The 26,095-nt window shown below is 34.1% G+C and overlaps 1 protein-coding gene across 3 annotated transcripts; it reads left to right on the top strand.

The window, feature by feature from the left end:
- The first annotated feature begins 746 nt into the window (after positions 1-746).
- On the top strand, positions 747-6,640 carry LOC113287153 (long chain acyl-CoA synthetase 8-like). Of its 3 annotated transcripts, XR_003329762.1 has the most exons (13): positions 747-896; positions 1,436-2,029; positions 2,112-2,192; positions 2,286-2,546; positions 3,002-3,133; positions 3,220-3,393; positions 3,505-3,734; positions 4,131-4,248; positions 4,503-4,634; positions 4,713-4,847; positions 5,211-5,417; positions 5,648-5,736; positions 6,275-6,412. XR_003329762.1 is itself a non-coding variant. In XM_026535834.1 (12 exons), the coding sequence occupies exons 2-12, from the start codon at positions 1,493-1,495 to the stop codon at positions 6,437-6,439; spliced, it is 2,172 nt and encodes a 723-aa protein (XP_026391619.1). In that variant the 5' UTR covers positions 747-896; positions 1,436-1,492; the 3' UTR covers positions 6,440-6,640. The 3 variants fall into 3 exon arrangements, 2 of the variants coding, with proteins under 2 accessions (XP_026391619.1, XP_026391620.1); XM_026535834.1 differs by lacking the exon at positions 5,648-5,736 and having other exon boundaries at positions 6,275-6,640; XM_026535835.1 differs by lacking the exons at positions 5,648-5,736; positions 6,275-6,412 and adding an exon at positions 5,499-5,641.
- The last annotated feature ends 19,455 nt before the right edge of the window (positions 6,641-26,095 follow it).

Raw genomic sequence — 26,095 nt, 5'->3', positions numbered from 1 at the left:
CAAACACACCTCTGATACCCGAAGTGTCACACCGCAAATGCACCTTGCAAATTTCTGGCACGAGTGTACCCGACATCAACGTAGTTCAGTGAATCAAACTTCACCCGTGAATGCTTCAGCCTTATGAGTTTTCACTAATACAAATAGCGACACTACACAGTTCTGTAACGAAATTCTAGCCTTCTTTCACTTCATTTTCCTTCCCAAATGCTTACCATAAAGCATTCAAACATTTCCATACATTTACTAACACAATCAACCCGCCAAGAACACTTAGAGCATGACACAATTAATCCATTTTATTGTATCAAAGGAAAAATATACAAAACTTTCTCATTTAGGACAGTTATGCTATAACGCGCCATCTTGGACGTTCACTAGCCTGACGGGTCATACTTAACCGATATACTGAGATACATGTTAAGAAGACCCATCGCAAAATGATACCATCTACCACCAAATACACTACACTGGGAAATAACGAACCATCACGCACCACCAAGCTGAATGTAATATTAATGCGCTTATCCATCGATCATAATAGTCTGGAAATTTGTTGTGCGTGCCGGTTTCGAAAACTGAAGAGACCTTGAATGCTTGATGCATAAACATAAATGTTTAGTACATATACATAGGTAGATAGATATCTGTAAATAGTAAATTGCCGACACCTTACATAAATAAATATATCACACTTCACAAAGCAATCCCTCTGTGGCTTGTCACTTTCAATCCCATGTAAACACATGTTGAGCAACGTACGCGCCGTGGCTTCGTGTCTTTAGTTGGACTCTGCTTCCGATGGTCAAATGATCAACTATATGTAGTATATATACACACACACTGCTCCATTCCCTTTGATCATACCTGCTTCTTCTTCGAGCACAGAAACAAAGGTAAAACCTAAAAAAAATCTGGTTTTAATTCAGAGTTATTATTAATTAACGTTTCTTTTCTAGTCATATAAGAAGCTTGAAATCAGATCAAATTTCTGTTTATTTATACTTCATTTGATTAGTGAGCCTCCATCGACTTCATTATCATCTCTGGGATTAAGTAGGTTCCATTTTTCATGTTTCATTTTCTTTGTAAACGATTATGTTTTATTTCCCTATGCGAGTTTAGGCGGCACAACTGTTTGCATTTTTGTTCTTTAAATACCTCTGACTAGATTTTTACTTGTTTCATTTTCTGTCTACTTCTTTGGTACATGGGAATATATTTTGTTCATAGCATACTAACTTATCTATGTTCAATTGTTGATTGATACGCTTTCTGAATGATAAATGTGCTTTTGCTGTATACTGTGCCTATTTTAGACAACAATTTATGCTCTCGAATTATGCATTTGGCTGAAACAAAAAAAAAGGGAACTCTTGAATTACAAAATATTCGTTTCTTATTTCTCTACTTCTGTTGTGATTGTTTACTTCAGGTGAATTTATGGTGCAAATTTAGTAATATCTGCCATTAATTGTTTACGAAATACACAATGGGAGATTCTAATGGAGGCATTTTGGGTTCGACGTTGCTGGGAAACTTGGTACAGAGAGATTACATGTCAGTTTCCAATGTTTATGAGTCATATGGGATTGTTGTTGCGTTTATTGTTGGTCTTGTTATACCTTTGTTACTCATTGGGATGAAAAGAGCTAAACAAAGGGGAGTGCCAGTACAAGTTGGTGGTGATATGGGTTTCACAATTTGTAACCGTAGATCTACTACATTAATTGAAGTTCCTTGGGAAGGAGCTACTACTATGGCAGCTCTTTTTGAGCAATCTTGTAAAAAGAATGCACAAGGTCGGTGTCTTGGTACAAGAGAGGTGATTAGTAGGGAAGTAGTTACAGGTAGTGATGGAAGGAAGTTTGAGAAGTTACACCTGGGAGAATATATATGGGAAACATATGGTGGAGCATTAGATAGAGCTAGCAACTTCGCATCTGGCTTGGTAAAATTGGGTCATACTGCAAATAGTCATGCTGCCATTTTTTCTGATTCACGGGCAGAGTGGTTGCTTGCCTTTCAGGTTATCTCGTTCATGCTTTTCCTAGAATCTATTTGTAGGTTTTGCTTCTAATGTTTACCATACATACTCTTTTGCATATCAGGGATGCTTCAGGCAGAATATTACGGTTGTGACTATCTATGCTTCACTAGGTGAAGAGGCTCTTGTTCATTCCCTCAACGAGGTGAGAAAGGGTAGTAGGTTGAACCCATTATTTTACTTTACAGTTATTCTTTACTGGTGTTTAACCTCACTTGGAAAATTTCTTGTTTCGCAGACCCAAGTAACTACCTTGATCTGTGATTCAAAGCAACTAAAGAAACTGGCTGCAATAAGCTCTAGCCTGGAATCTATTAAGCACATTATTTATTTTGAAGATGATGACATCACAGTTGATTCAGTTTTCAGCAATCTTAATCTTACATCTTTTTCTGGAGTTGAGAAGCTTGGAAAAGAAAATCCTGCGCATCCAAGATTACCTTCAAAAACTGATACAGCTGTGATCATGTATACAAGTGGTAGTACAGGATTACCAAAGGTTGGTTCGTGTTTTTTTCGCATCCAATTAAAGTTATCCTTAGCTAGGGTCGTCAAACCAGAAAAGGTTTTTTTTTGTAAGTCCTATTAGAGTATGTCGCTCACAAATGAATTGTGGATTTGGTACATTCAGACTGTTACCTCTCCCCCCCTCCCCGACCTCCTGTTTTACCTTATGTCAATATCCCCTTCTGTCCTGCATGCTGGCCCTCTAACTTGCTAGCTGATTTAATCTGCTAGAATTACACTTGTCCAACAAAGAAATACTTCTCGATGATAGCAAACTGAAATTAGAAGATAAAAAGACTTTCACTGATGCTAATTTCTCAAATGATTTTCCCTTATCCGCCTAGATAACGCTAGGCTACAATAATTGAAGCTTGAAAAAAAAAAATTCCACTGGATTATGTTAACCTTAGTGATTGTGATGTGGTGTCTAACAAAGTGACCATGCAGGGAGTCATGATGACTCATGCCAACATCGTAGCAACAGCAGCAGCAGTTACAACAGTTATTCCTAAAATAGGCAACAAAGATGTGTACCTGGCGTATTTACCCCTGGCGCACGTGTTTGAGCTAGCAGCCGAGGTCCTTATGTGTTAACAGTTTCTTTATTCCTTTGAATTAGCGCCAAATATTTCTATTTTAATGTCCAGGGTTTTCTGGTTGGCTAGGCTGTGATGTTGACAGCAGGTGCCGCCATTGGTTATGGTTCAGCTCTGACTTTAACCGACACCTCCAATAAAATCAAGAAAGGAACTCAGGGAGATGCTTCTATATTAAAGCCCACCCTAATGGCAGGAGTTCCAGCTATTTTAGACCGTGTACGAGATGGAGTGTTGAAAAAGGTTTGAGTTGGCTTCAATTAGTGGATCCGGCAGTTTGGTTTACCGCCTTCTTTATTTTAGTAACCGTGTATAGTTAGTATTTTTCCTTGATCCAGTTATCTTGTTATACAGATTGAGGAGAAGGGTGGGCTAAGCAATAAACTTTTCAACCTTGGATACAAACGTCGGTTGTCTGCTATAGAAGGAAGCTTGTTGGGGGCTTGGGGACTGGAAAGAACTTTTCTAGAAGTCGTTGTTTTCAGAAAGATACGGTCTGTTCTTGGAGGTCGTGTGAGATTCATGCTTTGTGGTGGAGCTCCTTTGTCTAGAGACACCCAACGGTTCATGAACGTTTGTCTAGGGTATTGTGCTTTCTTCTCATGTCTATAAATGGTCAATTCCCTCAGTTTTCATCTTGTCGTAACTTAGTGTCTCTTACAACATAAATGGATATGCAGCCCTCAATGTAGGTAAATGAGCAGAATCACCTAACATGAAAGGATTAGTTTGAGGATGGCCTTACTAAATAGCTTAAGAAATGAAGATGACAAACTTCCTTTATTAGCTAGAAATTAAGCAAACAGCAAACTTTTAGAAGTCTTAACTCAAAGGTCTGTACGTACTACTCCGCCAGCCTGATATTTCTGTTAGAAATAGATGAGGAGTGATCTCATACATGTGACTCATATATGACCAATATAGGTCAAGATATGGATTGGGTTCCCATTATATTTTAATTTTATAAGCATCTTCTGCAGGATTCCTATAGGTCAAGGATATGGATTGACTGAAACATGTGCTGGAGCAGCGTTTTCTGAGGCAGATGACACCACTGTGGGCCGTGTTGGTCCACCAATTCCGTGTTCCTACATTAAGGTATGTTGCAATAATCCTGGATTTCCCAAATGATCACTACTCTAGAGTTGGATTCAAAGGATGAGATAGTTGTAATATTCTTATCTGGATCATTTGATATTTATACTGCGCTATCTGCAGTTTAACTTCCTTGCCCCCTTTTTTTATCTTTATTAATATTGAGAAAATCAAGTTCATGCTAATTGAGCTTTGAACATTGTTCCCCAGAAAAATTGCCACGTTATAGCTTCTCACGTGTTTTATCTGATTTATAGCTTGTTTCTTGGGAAGAAGGGGGATATCTGATCACTGATAAACCAATGCCCAGAGGAGAAGTTGTAGTTGGAGGACACAGCGTAACTTTGGGTTATTTTCAAAATGAAGCAAAAACTAATGAGGTGTACAAAGTAAGATCTCCTTTGTTTCTAGTAATATTATCACTAGTTCACACGGTACCATGCTTCATGATTGTGTGTGTACAACAGGTCGATGAAAAGGGAATGCGATGGTTCTACACTGGTGATATAGGGCAGTTCCACCCCGATGGATGCCTGGAAATTATTGACAGGAAAAAAGATATAGTTAAACTACAACATGGAGAGTACATTTCTCTTGGAAAGGTGCGTAGCTAATTACCACCAAATCAGAGATATTCTTGCAGTACCGAAAATTTATACTAGAGACTTAAAGCATTTTCATGCTTAGAGCACTTTCAGACGTATTTCAATAAGCTATATTTACCTTTTGCTTAGTGCACTCTACAGACTTACAGCATATTCAGGCCACCAACCCAGATGATCAATAAAGATCTAAATCAATACATGTGCTTGGTTAGAAGCATTTGCCATGTAGTTTTACGGTCATGCAAGAAATGCAAAATAATGTTTTATTGTTGAATGAAGAGAATATGTGTAATTCTTATAGAAGTATTTTGTATGATCTTGTGGGACTCAAAATTGAATAGTTTGAATCTATGTTTACAGGTTGAAGCATCCCTAGCATCCAGTAATTATGTGGATAATATCATGGTCCATGCGGACCCTTTCCACAGCTTCTGTGTAGCATTGATAGTCCCCTCACATCATGCACTTGAGAGTTGGGCACTTGGAGCTGGAATTGAGTACCCCGAATTTTCAGATTTGTGCAAGAAAGAGGAAGCAGTCCGTGAAGTTCAACAATCTCTTCTCAAGGTTAGTCCATTATGTCTCTCTGTTTCATATTTTCTCCATTATGTCTTTCTGCATTTTAATCGTTCCACTTTCGCATACTAGGTAATACGTTCATGTAGAGCGGGTCATACTCTTAAATGCAACAAGTACAATCTTTTTTCTGTTGTGAAGTTAATCACCACCCACATCAATTGTAAGAGTGAAGACCACTTAGTAGTAAGAGAGTAAGATAACTTTGCTTAATTCTGCAGAGCTTTTGTCCCTGGAGGTAACCTGTATGACCAGTTTCACCAAGTTTGAAGAGTTGGGTTTACCTCAATTTCTTGTCTAGACATTTCAGGTACTTGAAACATCTTAATTTCTTGTTTCTCCAGCCTTATGAAGAATAAATATATTCCAGTACATGAGCTCTAAACTCTTTGGAAGGTCTAAAATATCGCTTACAACCGTATTAGATGAATAAACCTGGGCAGTTTGACATAAACTTGCCAATACACCCAAAAACAGTTTATCAGGAGCGTGCATTTGCACGACGAGCCATGAGAAGGACTAAAAATGGTTACACTGTGCCAACTGTTATTCCATATTCAAAACAACTGAAGGGAAAATACTAGTCCTCCGGGACTCCGTTTCTGTATCCATCAGTGGGATTTGATTACATATGTAATCTATGTTAAGACTGTATGTTATGCATGTCGACTTAAGGGGGTGATATGGGTTGAATATTTACAACGAGTAATATTGGTGGATATGAGTACTATTTCTTCAACCCATATATACTGTTACTTCTTGATCTATCTTGTTCAACTTTGAGCATCATCAGTAAGTAAGTGACTACGGGGTTGAATTTAACTTTTAGATTGCTTTCTGTTATGTAGGCAGCGAAGGTCGCAAGACTAGACAAATTTGAATCTCCTGCAAAGATTAAGTTGTTACCAGACCCATGGACACCAGAGTCTGGGTTAGTGACGGCTGCGCTCAAGTTGAAAAGGGAGCAGTTAAAAGCTAAGTTTAAAGATGATCTCAATAAACTATATCAATGATTAGAATAGAGAAGAAGACGAACATTGATTTTATCATCACTAGTTTATTGTTGTTTTTGGTTCTTTACATCATCGTATAGGTTACTTTATCAAGTACAAATCAATCATGATGAGTAAGATAAACGGCGGAATTGGATCCACCAACCGTCTTTGTATTAGATGAAATCAAATAAAGATACAAGTATTTTTCCCTTAATACTAGATGACCGTTGTCACAGTGGGATGGCCGATGGAAAAAAATTGACGCAAAACTAAATTTTGACAAAATAATATTTGCTCACTATTTATCACTGGAATTCGGACGAAAACGTACAATCCTTAGACTCTACATTGTTGCGATAATTGTTGCAATCGTTTCTCTTGGCGCCTTTCCTTTGGGGAAGTGCCTTGGATTCACCAATTTTAGCTATTCTTTCAAAACTGAAACATGGGGTGAAACGCAAGATCCGAAAGTCTTCTTGTACGCAACAATGCCACAAATGTTAAACCGAGACTCTCCTTTGCTCCTATATCCACACTGCCTGATCAAGTGTTAACCCTTGGCTCTTATGCACCGTGTGATTGCCCAACACAAGATGAGGGGCAACTGTTTACGATGACATGTTACCCCCGAAGAAGATATCCAATTTGTAATGGCGGGAACGATCGGAATCACATTTACATTCGGTTCTTCGTATAACTGTGGACCAGTTTACTTTTCGAACTTTACCATAACAGCAACGGACATATGAGTGGGTGGTTTTTTGCCATTTTCATACATAACATCTACAACGGTTCCAATCGAACCATTAACTAAACCAAATTCCATGCAGGTATTCTTTCTCAACATTACCCTTGATTCCTTCGACAACAAAACTATTTTCTGCAACCCTTTAACATCATCGGTACTTGCATGCTCAGCTGTTTGACAATTATTACTTGACATAACACGAGCAACAGGATACCCAAGATTTTCAAGTTGTTTATAGTTATAGGCAGCAACATCCTCCTTTTTAGGAAATAAACGGATTGCATTATTAAAATTATCTTTCTCTTTAACGTGAGCTTCATGTACTCTCTACTTTTAAACAACTCCCAATCTTCTATAGGAGATTTACCATCACTCAATCTTAACAGTGCTTCTCCAAATTGTTGTTCTTCAATTCCTGATTGTCGGAAGACTTCTTTAAGATGGACACAATGCTCAAACACAGAGTATGCAGCATAGCCTGTCAGTTCCAAGTCTCGGTCTCGCCCGCCTTGAGCATATAATGGAGAATCAAACACTGGTTGAAGTTGTCGGATGTTGCCAACAAGCACAATCGAAACATTTTTAAACGGCTTGATAGACGCATTTATGTGTCTATTTTGATCTCAATTATGTATATTGTTAGTGCTCGATTTTGTACTTATTTGGTTTTTCGAAGAAATAATCTTTTGCGGAGAAATTGACTTGAAAAGTGGTATTTGGTCCCTGGGAATACGTTGGAAGCACCCCAGAAAAGTTATATTTACACCCCAGGAAAATCACTAAAGGCATATAAGAGGAATTGCTAAAGGCACCCCTCAGTTGGATAAGGGGCATCCCACTTTCAAGGCAATTACTATTGGAAGACCCGTAAAGGATAGGGGGAGGTCATCTTCAACAATTTAAATCTCAGGTTTTGGCGGGAAAGATTTTTGCAAGCGAGAGCAGATTAGGGTTCGATTTTTCAGCGATTTGGAAGGAGATTCAATCGCTAAATAAGGTTGGGCTAGACTTGATTTACCTGAACAGGGCTGGTATGGGCGCTGAAATTGTTAAAATTGGGCTGGATAATCACGATGAGGAGAACAGGGAATAAGAAAATACTCGAACTTTCTGTGAGATTTTTGGACGGAATTTTCGTGGGTTTGGACTTGGATATGTATTGGTATCAAATACATACATCACTACAGGGTTGGTACGTTGCTTGGACTAGAGAAAAAAGGATAAAAATCGATTGGACGTAAAACAAGGCAGTGAGATATTATCTCGGTGATAGCTTATTTTTGGTGTTTACGTGGATCGTAGGGGATGGAATATCTTCGTTGTAATTCAGATTTATCTAAGTAGAGAAGTTTGGGTTAAAAGAAGAAATATGCGTGAAGAAAAAGAGAAGAAAAATCTGTGACTTGACCGAGGGAGTTAATGCAAAGATTTTTGGAAGATATGCATCTGCATTGTATAAATAGAGGTTGTGAGAGTCCTAAGAGAAAAATCGCGAGTTGGGGGGGACCAAACATAGGGTTTGGGTTGAGCTCTGGTCGAAGGAAGAAGTTGCAGGAAGATTACGCAGTTTCAGGGAGAAAGAAAGAAGAAGAATCGACGCACAGAGTCTGTCGCAGAGAACTGTAATTTTAAACAGTGTTTGCAACAGCCTTTCTGCAACTGAAACTACCCTTTTGATTGTTCCTTTATAACAGTGACGTCTGCAACACCGTTTCGGCGTTGCAAATCCGCTGTAATATTATTTTTCTTCAATAAAACACCTTTTTGAGCCATGAATCAATCTTTTGAGTGTGTTTTCACCATGAAGAGCTAATTCCCTCGTAACCAAGGCAAAGGATGAAGCTATATACGCATGATTGATGGGTAACTATATTATTTTCTCTAGTTTCAATTTATAATTCACTCAATCACTGCTTTTGCAGAGTTTCAAATTGTTTGCATAGTTTTCCTAATTACTTGTGATTCAATTTGATAGATTATGCTTTGTTTAGTCAATTGATAATCTATGCTTAGAAAATACAATTAATATTTGAGAACATGCCTGATTATTTGTGGATTAATAAATAAAGGACTTAAAAATGTAACTGGAGTTTTGAAATATTTTCAACACCATTCAATCATGTGTAGTAGTGGAATCTAGTGTCTTGGTTAGTTTTAAAAATCTTGAAATCAACTTATATTTGAGTTTGTTTATTTAGTCTTAGATATTTAAGTTTAAAATCAAAATCTCTACAAGTTCGAGAATCGAATCTTATTTACTACCACTTCCACAACACACCACGGCTCATCAGTTGCAAAAATATCTCTACATCGAAGATCAATGTTTCCGAGCATTCTTTTGCCAATCATACTGTACTCATCTATAATTATCAACTTTGTACCACTGAAATCAACCTATTAAAAAAAAGATAACAAATAGTCACGTCTTGGTGTTTCTAATAGTTGTGCCCTGGTGTAACAACCTAAGTTATATGACCTCGACAAAACTTAATTAGACTAATTGTCCTGGCGCACCCTAAGTTATATCACCCTAAGTTATAACAACATGTATAGTTTAATTGTCCAATGTTTATATGTCCTGGTGCTAGAAAAACTGGAAGTATAAGTTACCTGCATACGACCGCGTCGTTGCGTCTCCAACTTCTTGTATGACTGATTCCTATCAGTCGTTATGGCAAGTTCATGGTGAATAGTGGAACTTCCAATGTTGAAAGCAGCTACACCAGTGGGAGCCATAATCCTCACAGCTTTATCGTTCCCGAACATCTCTCTGGTTGAACGAACAATGGTGTTAATAAGTGTTGATTTTCCTGTGCTAGCTCCTCCGCTGACAATCAAACGGATGCTTAAACCGTCATTGAGAGATTTCTGAACCAGATTTAGAGCCTCCTTTTGTTGATCGGGCAAAACAATAAGAGAAGTATCTGCACAATGCTTGAATGTGCCTCATGTCCTTCTTCTCCTAATATGATGGTGAATGCTCTGTCCCCGTCTGTCAAAGGGAAACGACGGAATCCTTCTTCCCAATCATGGTTCTTGTCAATCGACCTTAAGCCGAGCTCAATATCGACTACTGGCCCAAAATTGGGTGTCATTATTGATGCGATCATCCATTCCTCCTCTAGTGTTTCATCTCCTAGATCATTTTCTTCCTCGAATTCATCCTCAACCATGGCAAGTTCCCTATCCTCATTTTCATTGGCACGACGAAGTTCAGCATAACATTCTGCCCATGTCAGGAAACCCCCTTTCGCCTCTTCCAAACTTCTGTAACAATTGTTCAATAACACTTTTTGTCTACAAAAATATTCGAACTGATCAGTATTGGGCATTAATTTACCTCCTATTTCAGGTACAACCCTGACCACACACCCGACTTTGTATTTCTGCCACCTTTCACGATCAAAGTGATGCGTATTTGCCACTTCTATCAGAGACATATTGCGTAAGTTATCAGGCCTTTCCAAATATCTTCTAAAGAAAGCAGGATTGGTTAACCCGTGTTCTCCACTGCCAACATGTCGCTTCCACCGCAATTGCGAGGAGAATAAACTTGTCTCACTTAGGTTCAGAAGCACTTTCTTTCTTGATGATTCCATCAAATGCCAACCTATCAATAGGTGGCAAACTTCTTGCGCGGATATATCCCCCTCTGATGCACTTTTCATGAACAGTCGCTTGATTGCAGATGTGGAATCGATACAAGGTCGCATCTTATCATCCACAATCCCATGCAAAGTATCAATCTAGTTATTTGAAGAAGGTTCAGACTTTGCTGCATACTTACCAATGTATTGAGTAACAGAATCTATGGTCGTTACAACAGACCAATCGATATTCCGTCTCCATGTTTTTAGAACCACTTGGTTGAGAGAATTCACACGTGTGTCGTTTCTCCGACCAACGAATCTATACGTGTTACCGTTCGACGGTTCCTCGACAATCTTAGAATGTAATTCAAGCTGTGTGAAGTGAAAATCTTTCCAAAAACTGTAATGTATCTAGCTATATGGTTATTAAAACAAACCTGTTTCTTTATGATTTTACTTTTTCTTAGACAATAAGTTCCACATTTTGTGTGCCGTATCACAAAGTTAACAAGAGAAGCGTAGTCAGTGTCATCATCTTCGACATTTGATCCCAAAGGAATCTTTTTTGCACACGGATGGTCTTGTATGTTGATTGTAAAACCTGGATCAGGGTTTGTCGTGCATACGATCTTGTCAAAGTAATCACACATTGCCTTCCGTACTTCCTCATCTGGCCCAAATTCATAAAAAACCGGTCTATCCTTGAGCCACAAGAAGCTATGCACGTGCCCACTTCCTTTGTTCTGCTATTCATATCTATACCAATGGTCGACTACATTAAATTGCTTCTTCAAATATTCTTTAAAAAAAACATATACCCTCTTCTGCAAAAACCAAGAAGCGACTAATGGGTTTTTGAAAAGGCGAGGGTACCCAAATATACCTCAAGCAAAAAATTTCCTACCTATAAGTCCTTTCTCCGAAAGTGATTGTCTATGGACTGAGTCGAGACAATGCAACTAATCGGTTCACACTTCGTGTGATCGTCTACGGATAAGAGATCGAGACAATACAACAACGAAGTATGTTTACTTGATAAAAAGGTTCGGACTTAACCAAACACAATAGGATTGCTTATCAAGTAAATATGAATTAACGTTTGTGTAATTTACTTTAATTATAATAAAATAATTATAATGCAGAAAATAAAAGTAAATGACACAACAAGATTTTGTTAACGAGGAAACCGCAAATGCAGAAAAATCCTGGGACCTTGTCCAGAATTGGATACTCTCAGGATCAAGCCGCCACACAAAATTAAACCAACTTCATATAGTTAAGACCAAGCAACTAAACCTATAGTTCACATAGTTCCGTCTGTATTCACACGCCTCCAACTTAGGAATAAGTCACGTACTTGGAACAATTCCTTTGGTTCGTATTCCAAACATTAAAGGAACAAAAAATCTGTTTGGTACCAACTATCTCCAACCAAGTGATATGAGTTCGACAAAGGCTCTTCTGTTTATCTCAATAAACTCCTTCGTCAGGTTCTTAGATCTATCTTATTCTCAACTACCAAAGGTAATTGTTAAGATTTTGCAATCAATACTTTTAATCACAAATAATTGTATTGATGCCGATCTGCACACCTAATCAATCCAATCTACCACAAGGATAAAATGATTATAGTTGGATCCTCTTATACCGAAATAAGTATTATGCACACCAAAGATTATGAACCCCAAATCAGAAATCTTCAATATCTTCTTTGTCTTCAAATCTTCTTAGATCTTCAATAAACACCTGCACACAAAAAGTTGAATCTCTTGTGATTAATCACGCACATAACGGAGTCTGTTAACTATGGATTATCGCTAGATCGTCTTTAGATCTACAAACAGTCTAAAGATCCCTGTCGAAACTTCGATATAGTTTGAGTGAATCTTATACTAGAAGAGAAGATTCTCAAGCATAAACAAACTAGGTGCAATCAAAGTTCAACCACCGTTAGTCAATCAAATCAATCGAAAACACAAGATAAACCGCAATTATCTAGTTTTCCACCAACGATACTAATAGAGCTTCTCAATCCCAAAGAAGACTTTAAACTGAGCGGCCGTAAGAGATTTCTCATAATTAGGTTACTCTCCTCTCTGAATAGGCGGCTTCACCAGTAACAATACAACCGAGGAAGTTTGCTGTTACGAAGGATTAGTTTGCTAGAAATGCAAACTTCAAGTATTTATAGACAAGGAAGTTTGGACACCAAGGAATTTCCAAAACCGAAAATATTCTCAAGATATGCAATATATTCCAAATTTCGGTTTCCATAATTCCTGGAAATGCTCTGTCCAAAATATTGACCAATCTCTTTGGAAAATCTTTAACTAGTAAATGCACATTGCTAATTCTCATTTTCCTAAAATAAAATTAAAAACCTTAAATAAAAGATTCTTAACTTATTTATCTTTCGATCCTGGGATTCTCTTCCTTTAGCTATTAAGGAATAACTTTGAAAAATAAAAGATAAACATTACTGTACGTGTTCAAAGTATGTCGACATCCTTACTTTGTAAGTCCTCTTTCATACTTACAACCTTGAAACCGATTTTCCACACTTCCAAACAAGTTTATAATTGGTTCATCTGACTTTCAAGAGCTATGTGATTGATCAAGAACACTCAATCAAAAATCATGGGTTTAACGGTTCTACCAAAACAAGTTTCGATTATACCTCCATGTGAGTATTGTGCATAATCACACTAGCTTTCCAAAATTCGGTTGACTAGGTATTAGGATCGGTTCCCCACATATATATGGTATCTAACTTGTATGTATTGCACATGTCCATAGGATCGGTTTCCCTTTGCCTAAAAACGTGTTGCACATGTCCATAGGATCGGTTCCCCTTTCTGCTAAAAACTTGATGCACCTCATACAAGGATCGATTCCCCTTTGTGATGTGTTGCACCTCTTACTAGGATCGGTTCCCCTTTACCCAGAGTTGGTCATACAAAATCACAAACTCGATCATACCATCTCAGGTGATTACTTAAGATCGGTTTCACTAATAAAAGTCATACCAATACATAAGTCAGGCCTTTGTGAATAGTTTTACCAAGAACATAAACAAGTCATGAGCGGTTATACTAAATCACACATATTGGTTGTTCACAAGATATGCAATGAATAATAATACCAATAACGCCTGACGATTTCCTTTTCGATTCACAAAACAAGTTCATGAATTTACTTCTTTAAAACGCATGTAAAAACATTGTTTCCTAGGATGAAATCCTCACCTCATACCCATACATAATCGCAATAGCATTTAAACGATTATGTCGATGTCTTATCTACAAAGTTTAATGGTTAAGCAATAAACCTCGTGTTGTATTCCTTAATATTATGTCTATCTAGAGTGTTCATGCTTCGCAGTTTTGTTTTCAATATGCACGAATTGAAAGATACGTTAGGGAATGAAATAATTCAAGTCAAATATCACTAACCTCAAGTGAAAGGATGATGTTGTCGTTGTAGCTTCTTACTTCTTCACTTCTTCAAGTCTTCGCAATACTTGTAATGTCTCATATCCTAATACTTTAAAGCTAACCTATACGAAGTTGACTCTAGTACATAATCAAACGACTCTTCAAATGAGTTTTAATTCACTAAAATATGACAACCAAACTTGACATACCAACGCTTGGTAGGTTCAATCGAGTTATGATCTAACAGTTTTCGTTCAAAAGTCTTCCCCTTTCCCGCCTTATTTCCATGGGATCCAGACTTCCCAATTTGTTTTCTGGATCAAGAATGGCATAGAGTTCAGGCCATTGGAAATCCGTGGCACTAAGTGTGAAAAGGATAGTGGGTGAACCCAACTGCTTAAGCATTGCTATGAGTTCTTTCAATCTACTGTACCAATAAGCCCTCGTAACTCGTATCTGATTAGCATAGTAAGAAACACGCGATAATGACTGGATGTTGCCGGACGTAACCATGTATCGAATAGATTTGGTTGACAATTCATCATCTGTTGGATTAAGCTTCACATACACAAACCCCAAAGATAAGGCGTGCCACCTAGTAGATGAGTTGAATGCAAAATAACGGAACCTGGAATCTCGGGAAAAACGTACATCATGATATCTCATTAGGTACTGAAAATACTGAGGTTCACCAATCTTTCGAGTTCTGTACTCTCTCAAATCCTCCCTACCATACGGGAAAAGAGTCAGAAAGGCCACAGTAAAATAACTTACTTTCGTAAACTCGTCTACAACTTCACCCGTGAAAGGAAGATCCGCATTAGTCTTATCTGCTTCAACTCCTTCCAAAGCTCTCATGATACACTTCCGCTGATCGGGTTGTACGAATGCACCAATTGCACCTGCAAAATCACTAATCCTCATAGTTAGATTTTGCGAAATTTTTTAAGAGTTACAGACTAGCATGGTAAAAGCACTAGTTTAGTAATTTGAGTGTTCTATTATGATGGTTCCTAAAAAGAAATTGACCAGCTTACTAACAGGATATATAAAAATTGATCAACTTACTGTTATTCCAAATTCAAAATAACTGAAGGGAAAATACTAGTCCTCCGGGACTCCGTTTCTGTATCCATCAGTGGGATTTGCTTACATATGTAATCTATGTTAAGACTGTATGTTATGCATGTCGACTTAAGGGGTGAAATGGGTTGATTATTTACAGCGAGTAATACTGGTGGATATGAGTACTATTTCTTCAACCCATATATACTGTTACTTCTTGATCTATCTTGTTCAACTTTGAGCATCATCAGTAAGTAAGTGACTACGGGGTTGAATTTAACTTTTAGATTGCTTTCTGTTATGTAGGCAGCGAAGGTCGCAAAACTAGACAAATTTGAATCTCCTGCAAAGATTAAATTGTTACCAGACCCACGGACACCAGAGACTGGGTTAGTGACGGCTGCGCTCAATTTGAAAAGGGAGCAGTTAAAAGCTAAGTTTAAAGATGATCTCAATAAACTATATCAATGATTAGAATAGAGAAGAAGACGAACATTGATTTTATCATCACTAGTTTATTGTTGTTTTTGGTTCTTTACATCATCGTATAGGTTACTTTATCAAGTACAAATCAATCATGATGAGTGTAAGATAAACGACGGAATTGGATCCAGCAACTGTCTTTGTATTAGATGAAATCAAATAAAGATACAAGTATTTTTCCCTTAATATAATGGTGATGAATGTGTTGTGTTTGCTCTTTGTGTTTGTATAATGGTGTAATTTATATACGGCAAACCCCATATTGCATTTTTTTTAGCATGAATTGTGTGTTATATACTGTGTAGAAAAGACGGAAAGGAGAAGCAATTTTCCAGAGAGTCTACAGTCTACTCTCATTGGTCGAGTGTTTAATAGGCCAGTTTAAAAGAAGATGGGACTTCCAGCAATATCAATGTGACAATTTAGGGGTGCCACACTTAGTCCCGAGAGATTTGGGTAAAATCTTAACTAGTGAGAAAAGGATTTTATATTTGCAGATAGCCATATCTCAGTCATATAAAACCAAAAAGGAAATAAATGGGTGATTGCAACTGTCGAAGAAAAGATGATTTTATTTCAATTATTTCCTAAACGGCTAGCTAGCTCAGCTGGCCATTTCCGTTTTTTAAAGGTTTGAAGCACTCCAGGAGATTCCATGTTTAAGTCCCTAATGGATGTTTACTTGGTAATGGTGAAGGGATGAACTATGATGAGAGACCTTATTTTGTTAATTCTTTAGAATATCCAAATGTTCCATATTATAGATTTAATTAGTTTGCGAGTTTTTGGGATTTTCTAAACCTCTTTTCTTGTAAACTTCTTGTAAGTTTTTGATATTCATTAATACAATTTTGGACTTACCAAAAAAAAGCATTTATGTGTACGTTGATTCAAGAAAATATGAAGGAAGTCAAATTTCACAATATAAGAAGGATGAAAGACCAGCCAGAACTAATCAAAATTCTAACAAACTTCATCTATTTGAATCAAATTGAAAGACAAAGCCAATACAAAACTGAAATGTTCATAAAAATGTTGAATTTTTCATAGTTAACTCAAAAAAGTCTACACTCTTCGTTATAAGTCGGAAGTTGATTTCTGAGACTAAATTGTAAACTAGATAAACTCATCTTTAACAGAAAAATTTGAAAAGAAGGATGAAAGACCAAGCAGAATCAATCTAATTCCTAACAAATTTCACCTATCTTGAATCAAATAAAAAGACAAAACCAACAAAAAATAAAGAGTTCATAAAAATGTTGAATTTTTTATACGTTAACTCAAAAAAGTGTACACACTTTGTTATAAGTCTGAAATTGATTTCTGAAACTAAATTGTAAACTAGATAAACTCATCTTAACAGAAAAAGTTTGAAAAATGGATTTTAATCACAAATAATATGTTTTAAGGCATTACGTCTAGTAAAAAATGCATTTCTATGTACGTTGATTCAAGAAAATATGAAGGAAGACAAATTTCACAATAGAAGAAAGATGAAAAACCACGCAGAACTAATCTAGAACCTAACAAATTTCTCTATCTTGAAGCAAATAGAAAGACAAAGCGAACATAAAAAGAAAGAGTTCATAAAAATGTTTAATTTTATATACATTAACTCAAAAAAGTCTACACATTTCGTTGTAAGTCGGAAATTGATTTCTGAGACTAAATTGTAAACTAGATAAACTCATCTTTAACAGAAAATTTCGAAAAATGTATTGTAATTACAATTAATATGTTCTAAGGCAATACATCTAGTACAAATTGCATTTCTATGTACGTTGATTCAAGAAAATATGAAGGAAGTCAAATTTCACAATAGAAGAAAGATGAAAGACCATGCAGAACTAATCCAAATCCTAACAAATTTCATCTATCTTGAATCAAATAGAAAGACAAAGCCAACACAAAAAGAAAGAGTTCATAAAAATGTTGAGTTTTATATACGTTAACTCAAAAAAGTCTACACACTTCGTTATACATCTTAAATTGATTTCTGAAACTATATTGTAAACTGGATAAACTCATCTTTAACAGAAAAAGTTTGAAAAATGTATTGTAATTACAATTAATATGTTCTAAGGCAGTACGTCTAGTAAAAATTGCATTTCTATGTACGTTGATTCATGAATATATGAAGGAAGTCAAATTTCACTATAGAAGAAGGACCAAAGACCTAGCAGAACTAATCCAAATCCTACAAAATTTCATCTATCTTGAACCAAATAGAAAGACAAAGCCAACACAAAAATAAAGTGTTCATAAAAATGTTGAATTTTATATACGTTAACTCGAAAAGTATACACACTTCGTTATAAGTCGGAAATTGATTTCTGAGACTAAATTGTAAACTATATAAACTCATCTTTAACAGAAAAAGTTTGAAAAATGTATTGTAATTACAATTAATATGTTCTAAGGCAATACGTCTAGTAAAAATTGTATCTCTATTTACGTTGATTCAAGGAAATATGAAGGAAGTCAAATTTCACCATAGAAGAAGGATGAAAGACCAAGAAGAACTAATCCAAGTCCTAGCAAATTTCATTTATCTTGAATCAAATAGAAAGACAAAGCCAACACAAAAATAAAGAGGTCATAAAAATGTTGAATTTTATTTATGTTAACTCAAAAAAGTCTACACGCTTCGTTATACATCTGAAATTGATTTCTGAAACTAAATTGTAACCTAGATAAACTAAATTGCATTTCTGTATAACACTATGCGTTTGAAGAGTTTTATGTATAACATTGCTGAAGACTTGGAAATTCTGAACTACTTCCGTGTTAAGCATAGGAAAGTGAAGAATACTCAACCTATTGAGTGTTTTTGGTACCCTCCAAATAGAGATGAACTTCTTTTGTGTTGTGATGGTGCTGCGAAAGGGAATCCGGGGATTGCTGGGGCTGGAGTTGTAGCCCGAGATCATGACAACAACTTCATTGCTGCTATGAGCATTGGTCTAGGTTGCACAAATAATTTCTTGGCTGAGTTATATGGTGTGATTGTGGGTTTTGAATGGGCCCAAAAGTGGGAGATTAGAAAGGTGTTGGTGCACTCAGATTCAATTGGAGCTATTATGGCTTTCTCTCATAATAATATTCCATGGTTTGCAAAGCAGCGCTAGAGAAGTATTCAGGAGAATTATGACTCTATTAGATTTATGTACACATACCGTGAAGCAAATTTTGCAGCAGACCCTATGGAAAAAAGAGGATGTTTACTTGGTAATGGTGAAGGGATGAACTATGATGAGAGACCTTATTTTGTTAATTCTTTAGAATATCCAAATGTTCCATATTATAGATTTAATTAGTTTGCGAGTTTTTGGGGTTTTCTAAACCTCTTTTCTTGTAAACTTCTTGTAATTTTTTGATATTCATTAATACAATTTTGGACTTACCAAAAAAAACGCATATATGTGTACGTTGACTCAAGAAAATATGAAGGAAGTCAAATTTCACAATATAAGAAGGATGAAAGACCAGCCAGAACTAATCAAAATTCTAACAAACTTCATCTATTTGAATCAAATTGAAAGACAAAGCCAATACAAAACTGAAATGTTCATAAAAATGTTGAATTTTTCATAGTTAACTCAAAAAAGTCTACACTCTTCGTTATAAGTCGGAAGTTGATTTCTGAGACTAAATTGTAAACTAGATAAACTCATCTTTAACAGAAAAAGTTTGAAAAGAAGGATGAAAGACCAAACAGAATCAATCTAATTCCTAACAAATTTCACCTATCTTGAATCAAATAAAAAGACAAATCCAACACAAAAATAAAGATTTCATAAAAATGTTGATTTTTTTATACGTTAACTCAAAAAAGTGTACACACTTTGTTATAAGTCTGAAATTGATTTCTGAAACTAAATTGTAAACTAGATAAACTCATCTTTAACAGAAAAAGTTTGAAAAATGGATTTTAATCACAAATAATATGTTCTAAGGCATTACGTCTAGTAAGAAATGCATTTCTATGTACGTTGATTCAAGAAAATATGAAGGAAGACAAATTTCACAATAGAAGAAAGATGAAAAACCACGCAAAACTAATCCAAACCCTAACAAATTTCATCTATCTTGAATCAAATAGAAAGACAAAGCCAACATAAAAAGAAAGAGTTCATAAAAATGTTTAATTTTATATACGTTAACTCAAAAAAGTCTACACATTTCGTTGTAAGTCGGAGATTGATTTCTGAGACTAAATTGTAAACTAGATAAACTCATCTTTAACAGAAAAAGTTTGAGAAATGTATTGTAATTACAATTAATATGATTTAAGGCAGTACGTCTAGTAAAAATTGCATTTCTATGTACGTTGATTCAAGAAAATATGAAGGAAGTCAAATTTCACAATAGAAGAAGGATGAAAGACCATGCAGAACTAATCCAAATCCTAACAAATTTCATCTTTCTTGAAACAAATAGAAATACAAAGCCAACACAAAAAGAAAGAGTTCATTAAAATGTTCAATTTTATATACGTTAACTCAAAAAAGTGTACACACTTTGTTATAAGTCTGAAATAGATTTCTGAAACTAAATTGTAAACTAGATAAACTCATCTTTAACAGAAAAAGTTTGAAAAATGTATTGCAATCACAAATAATATGTTCTAAGGCATTACGTCTAGTATAAATGGCATTTCTATGTACGTTGATTCAAGAAAATATGAAGCAAGTCAAATTTCACAATAGAAGAAACATGAAAGACCATGCAGAACTAATCCAAATCCTAACAAATTTCATCTTTCTTGAAACAAATAGAAAGACAAAGCCAACACAAAAAGAAAGGGTTGATAAAAATGTTGAATTTTATATACGTTAACATAAAAAAGTTTACACATTTCGTTATAAGTCGGAAATTGATTTCTGAGACTAAATTGTAAACTAGATAAACTCATCTTTAACAGAAAATTTCGAAAAATGTATTGTAATTACAATTAATATGTTCTAAGGCAATACGTCTAGTAAAAATTGCATTTCTATGTACGTTGATTCAAGAAAATATGAAGGAAGTCAAATTTCACAATGGAAGAAAGATGAAAGACCATGCAGAACTAATCCAAATCCTAACAAATTTCATCTATCTTGAATCAAATAGAAAGACAAAGCCAACACAAAAAGAAAGAGTTCATAAAAATGTTGAGTTTTATATACGTTAACTCAAAAAAGTCTACACACTTCGTTATACATCTTAAATTGATTTCTGAAACTATATTGTAAAATGGATAAACTCATCTTTAACAGAAAAAGTTCGAAAAATGTATTGTAATTACAATTAATATGTTCTAAGGCAGTACGTCTAGTAAAAATTGCATTTCTATGTACGTTGATTCATGAATATATGAAGGAAGTCAAATTTCACTATAGAAGAAGGACCAAAGACCTAGCAGAACTAATCCAAATCCTACAAAATTTCATCTATCTTGAACCAAATAGAAAGACAAAGCCAACACAAAAATAAAGTGTTCATAAAAATGTTGAATTTTATATACGTTAACTCGAAAAGTATACACACTTCGTTATAAGTCGGAAATTGATTTCTGAGACTAAATTGTAAACTAGATAAACTCATCTTTAACAGAAAAAGTTTGAAAAATGTATTGTAATTACAATTAATATGTTCTAAGGCAATACGTCTAGTAAAAATTGTAACTCCATGTACGTTGATTCAAGGAAATATGAAGGAAGTCAAATTTCACCATAGAAGAAGGATGAAAGTCCAAGAAGAACTAATCCAAGTCCTAGCAAATTTCATCTATCTTGAATCAAATACAAAGACAAAGCCAACACAAAAATAAAGAGGTCATAAAAATGTTGAATTTTATTTATGTTAACTCAAAAAAGTCTACACGCTTCGTTATACATCTGAAATTGATTTCTGAAACTAAATTGTAACCTAGATAAACTAAATTGCATTTCTGTGTACGTTGATTCAAGAAAATATGAAGGAAGTCAAATTTCAGAATATAAGAAGGATGAAAGACCAGCCAGAACTAATCAAAATTCTAACAAACTTCATCTATTTGAATTAAATTGAAACACAAAGCCAATACAAAAATAAAGTGTTCATAAAAATGTTGAATTTTTCATAGTTAACTCAAAAAAGTCTACACTCTTCGTTATAAGTCGGAAGTTGATTTCTGAGACTAAATTGTAAACTAGATAAACTCATCTTTAACAGAAAAAGTTTGAAAAGAAGGATGAAAGACCAAGCAGAATTAATCTAATTCCTAACAAATTTCACCTATTTTGAATCAAATAAAAAGACAAAACCAACAAAAAATAAAGAGTTCATAAAAATGTTGAATTTTTTATACGTTAACTCAAAAAAGTGTACACACTTTTTTATAAGTCTGAAATTGATTTCTGAAACTAAATTGTAAACTAGATAAACTCATCTTTAACAGAAAAAGTTTGAAAAATGGATTTTAATCACACATAATATGTTCTAAGGCATTACGTCTAGTAAAAAATGCATTTCTATGTACGTTGATTCAAGAAAATATGAAGGAAGACAAATTTCACAATAGAAGAAAGATGAAAAACCACGCAAAACTAATCCAAACCCTAACAAATTTCATCTATCTTGAATCAAATAGAAAGACAAAGCCAACATAAAAAGAAAGAGATCATAAAAATGTTTAATTTTATATACGTTAACTCAAAAAAGTCTACACATTTCGTTGTAAGTCGGAGATTGATTTCTGAGACAAAATTGTAAACTAGATAAACTCATCTTTAACAGAAAAAGTTTGAGAAATGTATTGTAATTACAATTAATATGATTTAAGGCAATACGTTTAGTAAAAATTGCATTTCTATGTACGTTGATTCAAGAAAATATGAAGGAAGTCAAATTTCACAATAGAAGAAGGATGAAAGACCATGCAGAACTAATCCAAATCTTAAAAAATTTCATCTTTCTTGAAACAAATAGAAATACAAAGCCAACACAAAAAGAAAGAGTTCATTAAAATGTTCAATTTTATATACGTTAACTCAAAAAAGTGTACACACTTTGTTATAAGTCTGAAATTGATTTCTGAAACTAAATTGTAAACTAGATAAACTCATCTTTAACAGAAAAAGTTTGAAAAATGTATTGTAATCACAAATAATATGTTCTAAGGCATTACGTCTAGTATAAATTGCATTTCTATGTACGTTGATTCAAGAAAATATGAAGCAAGTCAAATTTCACAATAGAAGAAACATGAAAGACCATGCAGAACTAATCCAAATCCTAACAAATTTCATCTTTCTTGAAACAAATAGAAAGACAAAGCCAACACAAAAAGAAAGGGTTCATAAAAATGTTGAATTTTATATACGTTAACATAAAAAAGTTTACACATTTCGTTATAAGTCGGAAATTGATTTCTGAGACTAAATTGTAAACTAGATAAACTCATCTTTAACAGAAAATTTCGAAAAATGTATTGTAATTACAATTAATATGTTCTAAGGCAATACGTCTAGTAAAAATTGCATTTCTATGTACGTTGATTCAAGAAAATATGAAGGAAGTCAAATTTCACAATGGAAGAAAGATGAAAGACCATGCAGAACTAATCCAAACCTAACAAATTTCATCTATCTTGAATCAAATAGAAAGACAAAGCCAACACAAAAAGAAAAAGTTCATAAAAATGTTGAGTTTATATACGTTAACTCAAAAAAGTCTACACACTTCGTTATACATCTTAAATTGATTTCTGAAACTATATTGTAAACTGGATAAACTCATCTTTAACAGAAAAAGTTCGAAAAATGTATTGTAATTACAATTAATATGTTCTAAGGCAGTACGTTTAGTAAAAATTGCATTTCTATGTACGTTGATTCATGAATATATGAAGGAAGTCAAATTTCACTATAGAAGGACCAAAGACCTAGCAGAACTAATCCAAATCCTACAAAATTTCATCTATCTTGAACCAAATATAAAGACAAAGCCAACACAAAAAGAAAGTGTTCATAAAAATGTTGAATTTTATATACGTTAACTCGAAAAGTATACACACTTCGTTATAAGTCGGAAATTGATTTCTGAGACTAAATTGTAAACTAGATAAACTCATCTTTAACAGAAAAAGTTTGAAAAATGCATTGTAATTACAATTAATATGTTCTAAGGCAATACGTCTAGTAAAAATTGTAACTCCATGTACGTTGATTCAAGGAAATATGAAGGAAGTCAAATTTCACCATAGAAGAAGGATGAAAGACCAAGAAGAACTAATCCAAGTCCTAGCAAATTTCATCTATCTTGAATCAAATACAAAGACAAAGCCAACACAAAAATAAAGAGGTCATAAAAATGTTGAATTTATTTATGTTAACTCAAAAAAGTCTACACGCTTCGTTATACATCTGAAATTGATTTCTGAAACTAAATTGTAACCTAGATAAACTAAATTGCATTTCTGTGTACGTTGATTCAAGAAAATATGAAGGAAGTCAAATTTCAGAATATAAGAAGGATGAAAGACCAGCCAGAACTAATCAAAATTCTAAAAAAAAAATCTATTTGAATCAAATTGAAAGACAAAGCCAATACAAAAATAAAGTGTTCATAAAAATGTTGAATTTTTCATAGTTAACTCAAAAAAGTCTACACTCTTCGTTATAAGTCGGAAGTTGATTTCTGAGACTAAATTGTAAACTAGATAAACTCATATTTAACAGAAAAAGTTTGAAAACAAGGATGAAAGACCAAGCAGAATCAATCTAATTCCTAACAAATTTCACCTATCTTTAATCAAATAAAAAGACAAAACCAACACAAAAATAAAGAGTTCATAAAAATGTTGAATTTTTTATACGTTAACTCAAAAAAGTGTACACACTTTGTTACAAGTCTGAAATTGATTTCTGAAACTAAATTGTAAACTAGATAAACTCATCTTTAAGAGAAAAAGTTTGAAAAATGTATTGTAATCACAAATAATATGTTCTAAGGAATTACGTCTAGTAAAAATTGCATTTCTATGTACGTTGATTCAAGAAAATATGAAGGTAGGCAAATTTCACAATAGAAAAAGGATGAAGTACCATGCAGAACTAATCCAAATCCTAACAAATTTCATCTAACTTTAATCAAATAGAAAGACAAAGGAAACACAAAAAGAAAGAGTTCATAAAAATGTTGAATTTAATATACGTTAACTCAAAAAAGTCTACATACTTCGTTATAAGTCAGAAATTGATATTCTGAGACTAAATTGTAAACTAGATAAACTCATCTTTAACAGTAAAAGTTTTAAAATTGTATTGTAATTACAATTAATATGTTCCAAGGCAATACGTCTAGTAAAAATTGCATTCCTATGTACGTTGATTCAAGAAAATATGAAGGAAGTCAAATTTCACAATAGAAGAAAGATGAAAGACCATGCAGAACTAATCCAAATCCTAACAAATTTCATCTATCTTGAATCACATAGAAAGACAAAGCCAACATAAAAAGAAAGAGTTCATAAAAATGTTGAATTTTATGTACGTTAACTCAAAAAAGTCTACACATTTCGTTATAAGTCGGAAATTGATTTCTGAGACTAAATTGTAAACTAGATAAACTCATCTTTAACAGAAAAAAGTTTGAGAAATGTATTGTAATTACAATTAATATGTTCTAAGGCAATACGTCTAGTAAAAATTGCATTTCTATGTACGTTGATTGAAGAAAATATGAAGGAAGTCAAATTTCACAATAGAAGAAAGATGAAAGACCATGCAGAACTAATCCAAATCCTAACAAATTTCATTTATCTTGAATCAAATAGAAAGACAAAGCAAACACAAAAAGAAAGAGTTTATAAAAATGTTGAATTTTATATACGTTAACTCAAAAAAGTCAATACATTTCGTTATAAGTCGGAAATTGATTTCTTAGACTAAATTGTAAACTAGATAAACTCATCTTAAACAGAAAAAGTTTGAAAAATGTATTGGAATTACAATTAATATGTTCTAAGGCAATACGTCTTGTAAAAATTGCATTCCTATGTACGTTGATTCAAGAAAATATGAAGGAAGTCAAATTTCACAATAGAAGAAAGATGAAAGACCATGCAGAACTAATCCAAATCCTAACAAATTTCATTTATCTTGAATCAAATAGAAAGACAAAGCCAACATAAAAAGAAAGAGTTCATAAAAATGTTGAATTTTATATACGTTAACTCAAAAAAGTCAATACATTTCGTTATAAGTCGGAAATTGATTTCTTAGACTAAATTGTAAACTAGATAAACTCATCTTTAACAGAAAAAGTTTTAAAAATGTATTGTAATTACAATTAATATGTTCCAAGGCAATACGTCTAGTAAAAATTG

The sequence above is a fragment of the Papaver somniferum genome, chromosome 6, assembly GCF_003573695.1.
Source record: "Papaver somniferum cultivar HN1 chromosome 6, ASM357369v1, whole genome shotgun sequence".
NCBI lineage: Eukaryota > Viridiplantae > Streptophyta > Magnoliopsida > Ranunculales > Papaveraceae > Papaver > Papaver somniferum.
This window is presented reverse-complemented; position numbering and strand designations above follow the sequence as displayed.

Excerpts from the sequence above, each read along its gene's own strand:
- LOC113287153 (XM_026535834.1), top strand. The coding sequence starts at position 1,493 with ATGGGAGATTCTAATGGAGGCATTTTGGGTTCGACGTTGCTGGGAAAC. Across the intron at positions 3,134-3,219 it reads TGTTTGAGCTAGCAGCCGAG|GCTGTGATGTTGACAGCAGG; the intron begins GTCCTTATGTGT and ends CTGGTTGGCTAG. Across the intron at positions 5,418-6,274 it reads TTCAACAATCTCTTCTCAAG|GCAGCGAAGGTCGCAAGACT; the intron begins GTTAGTCCATTA and ends TCTGTTATGTAG.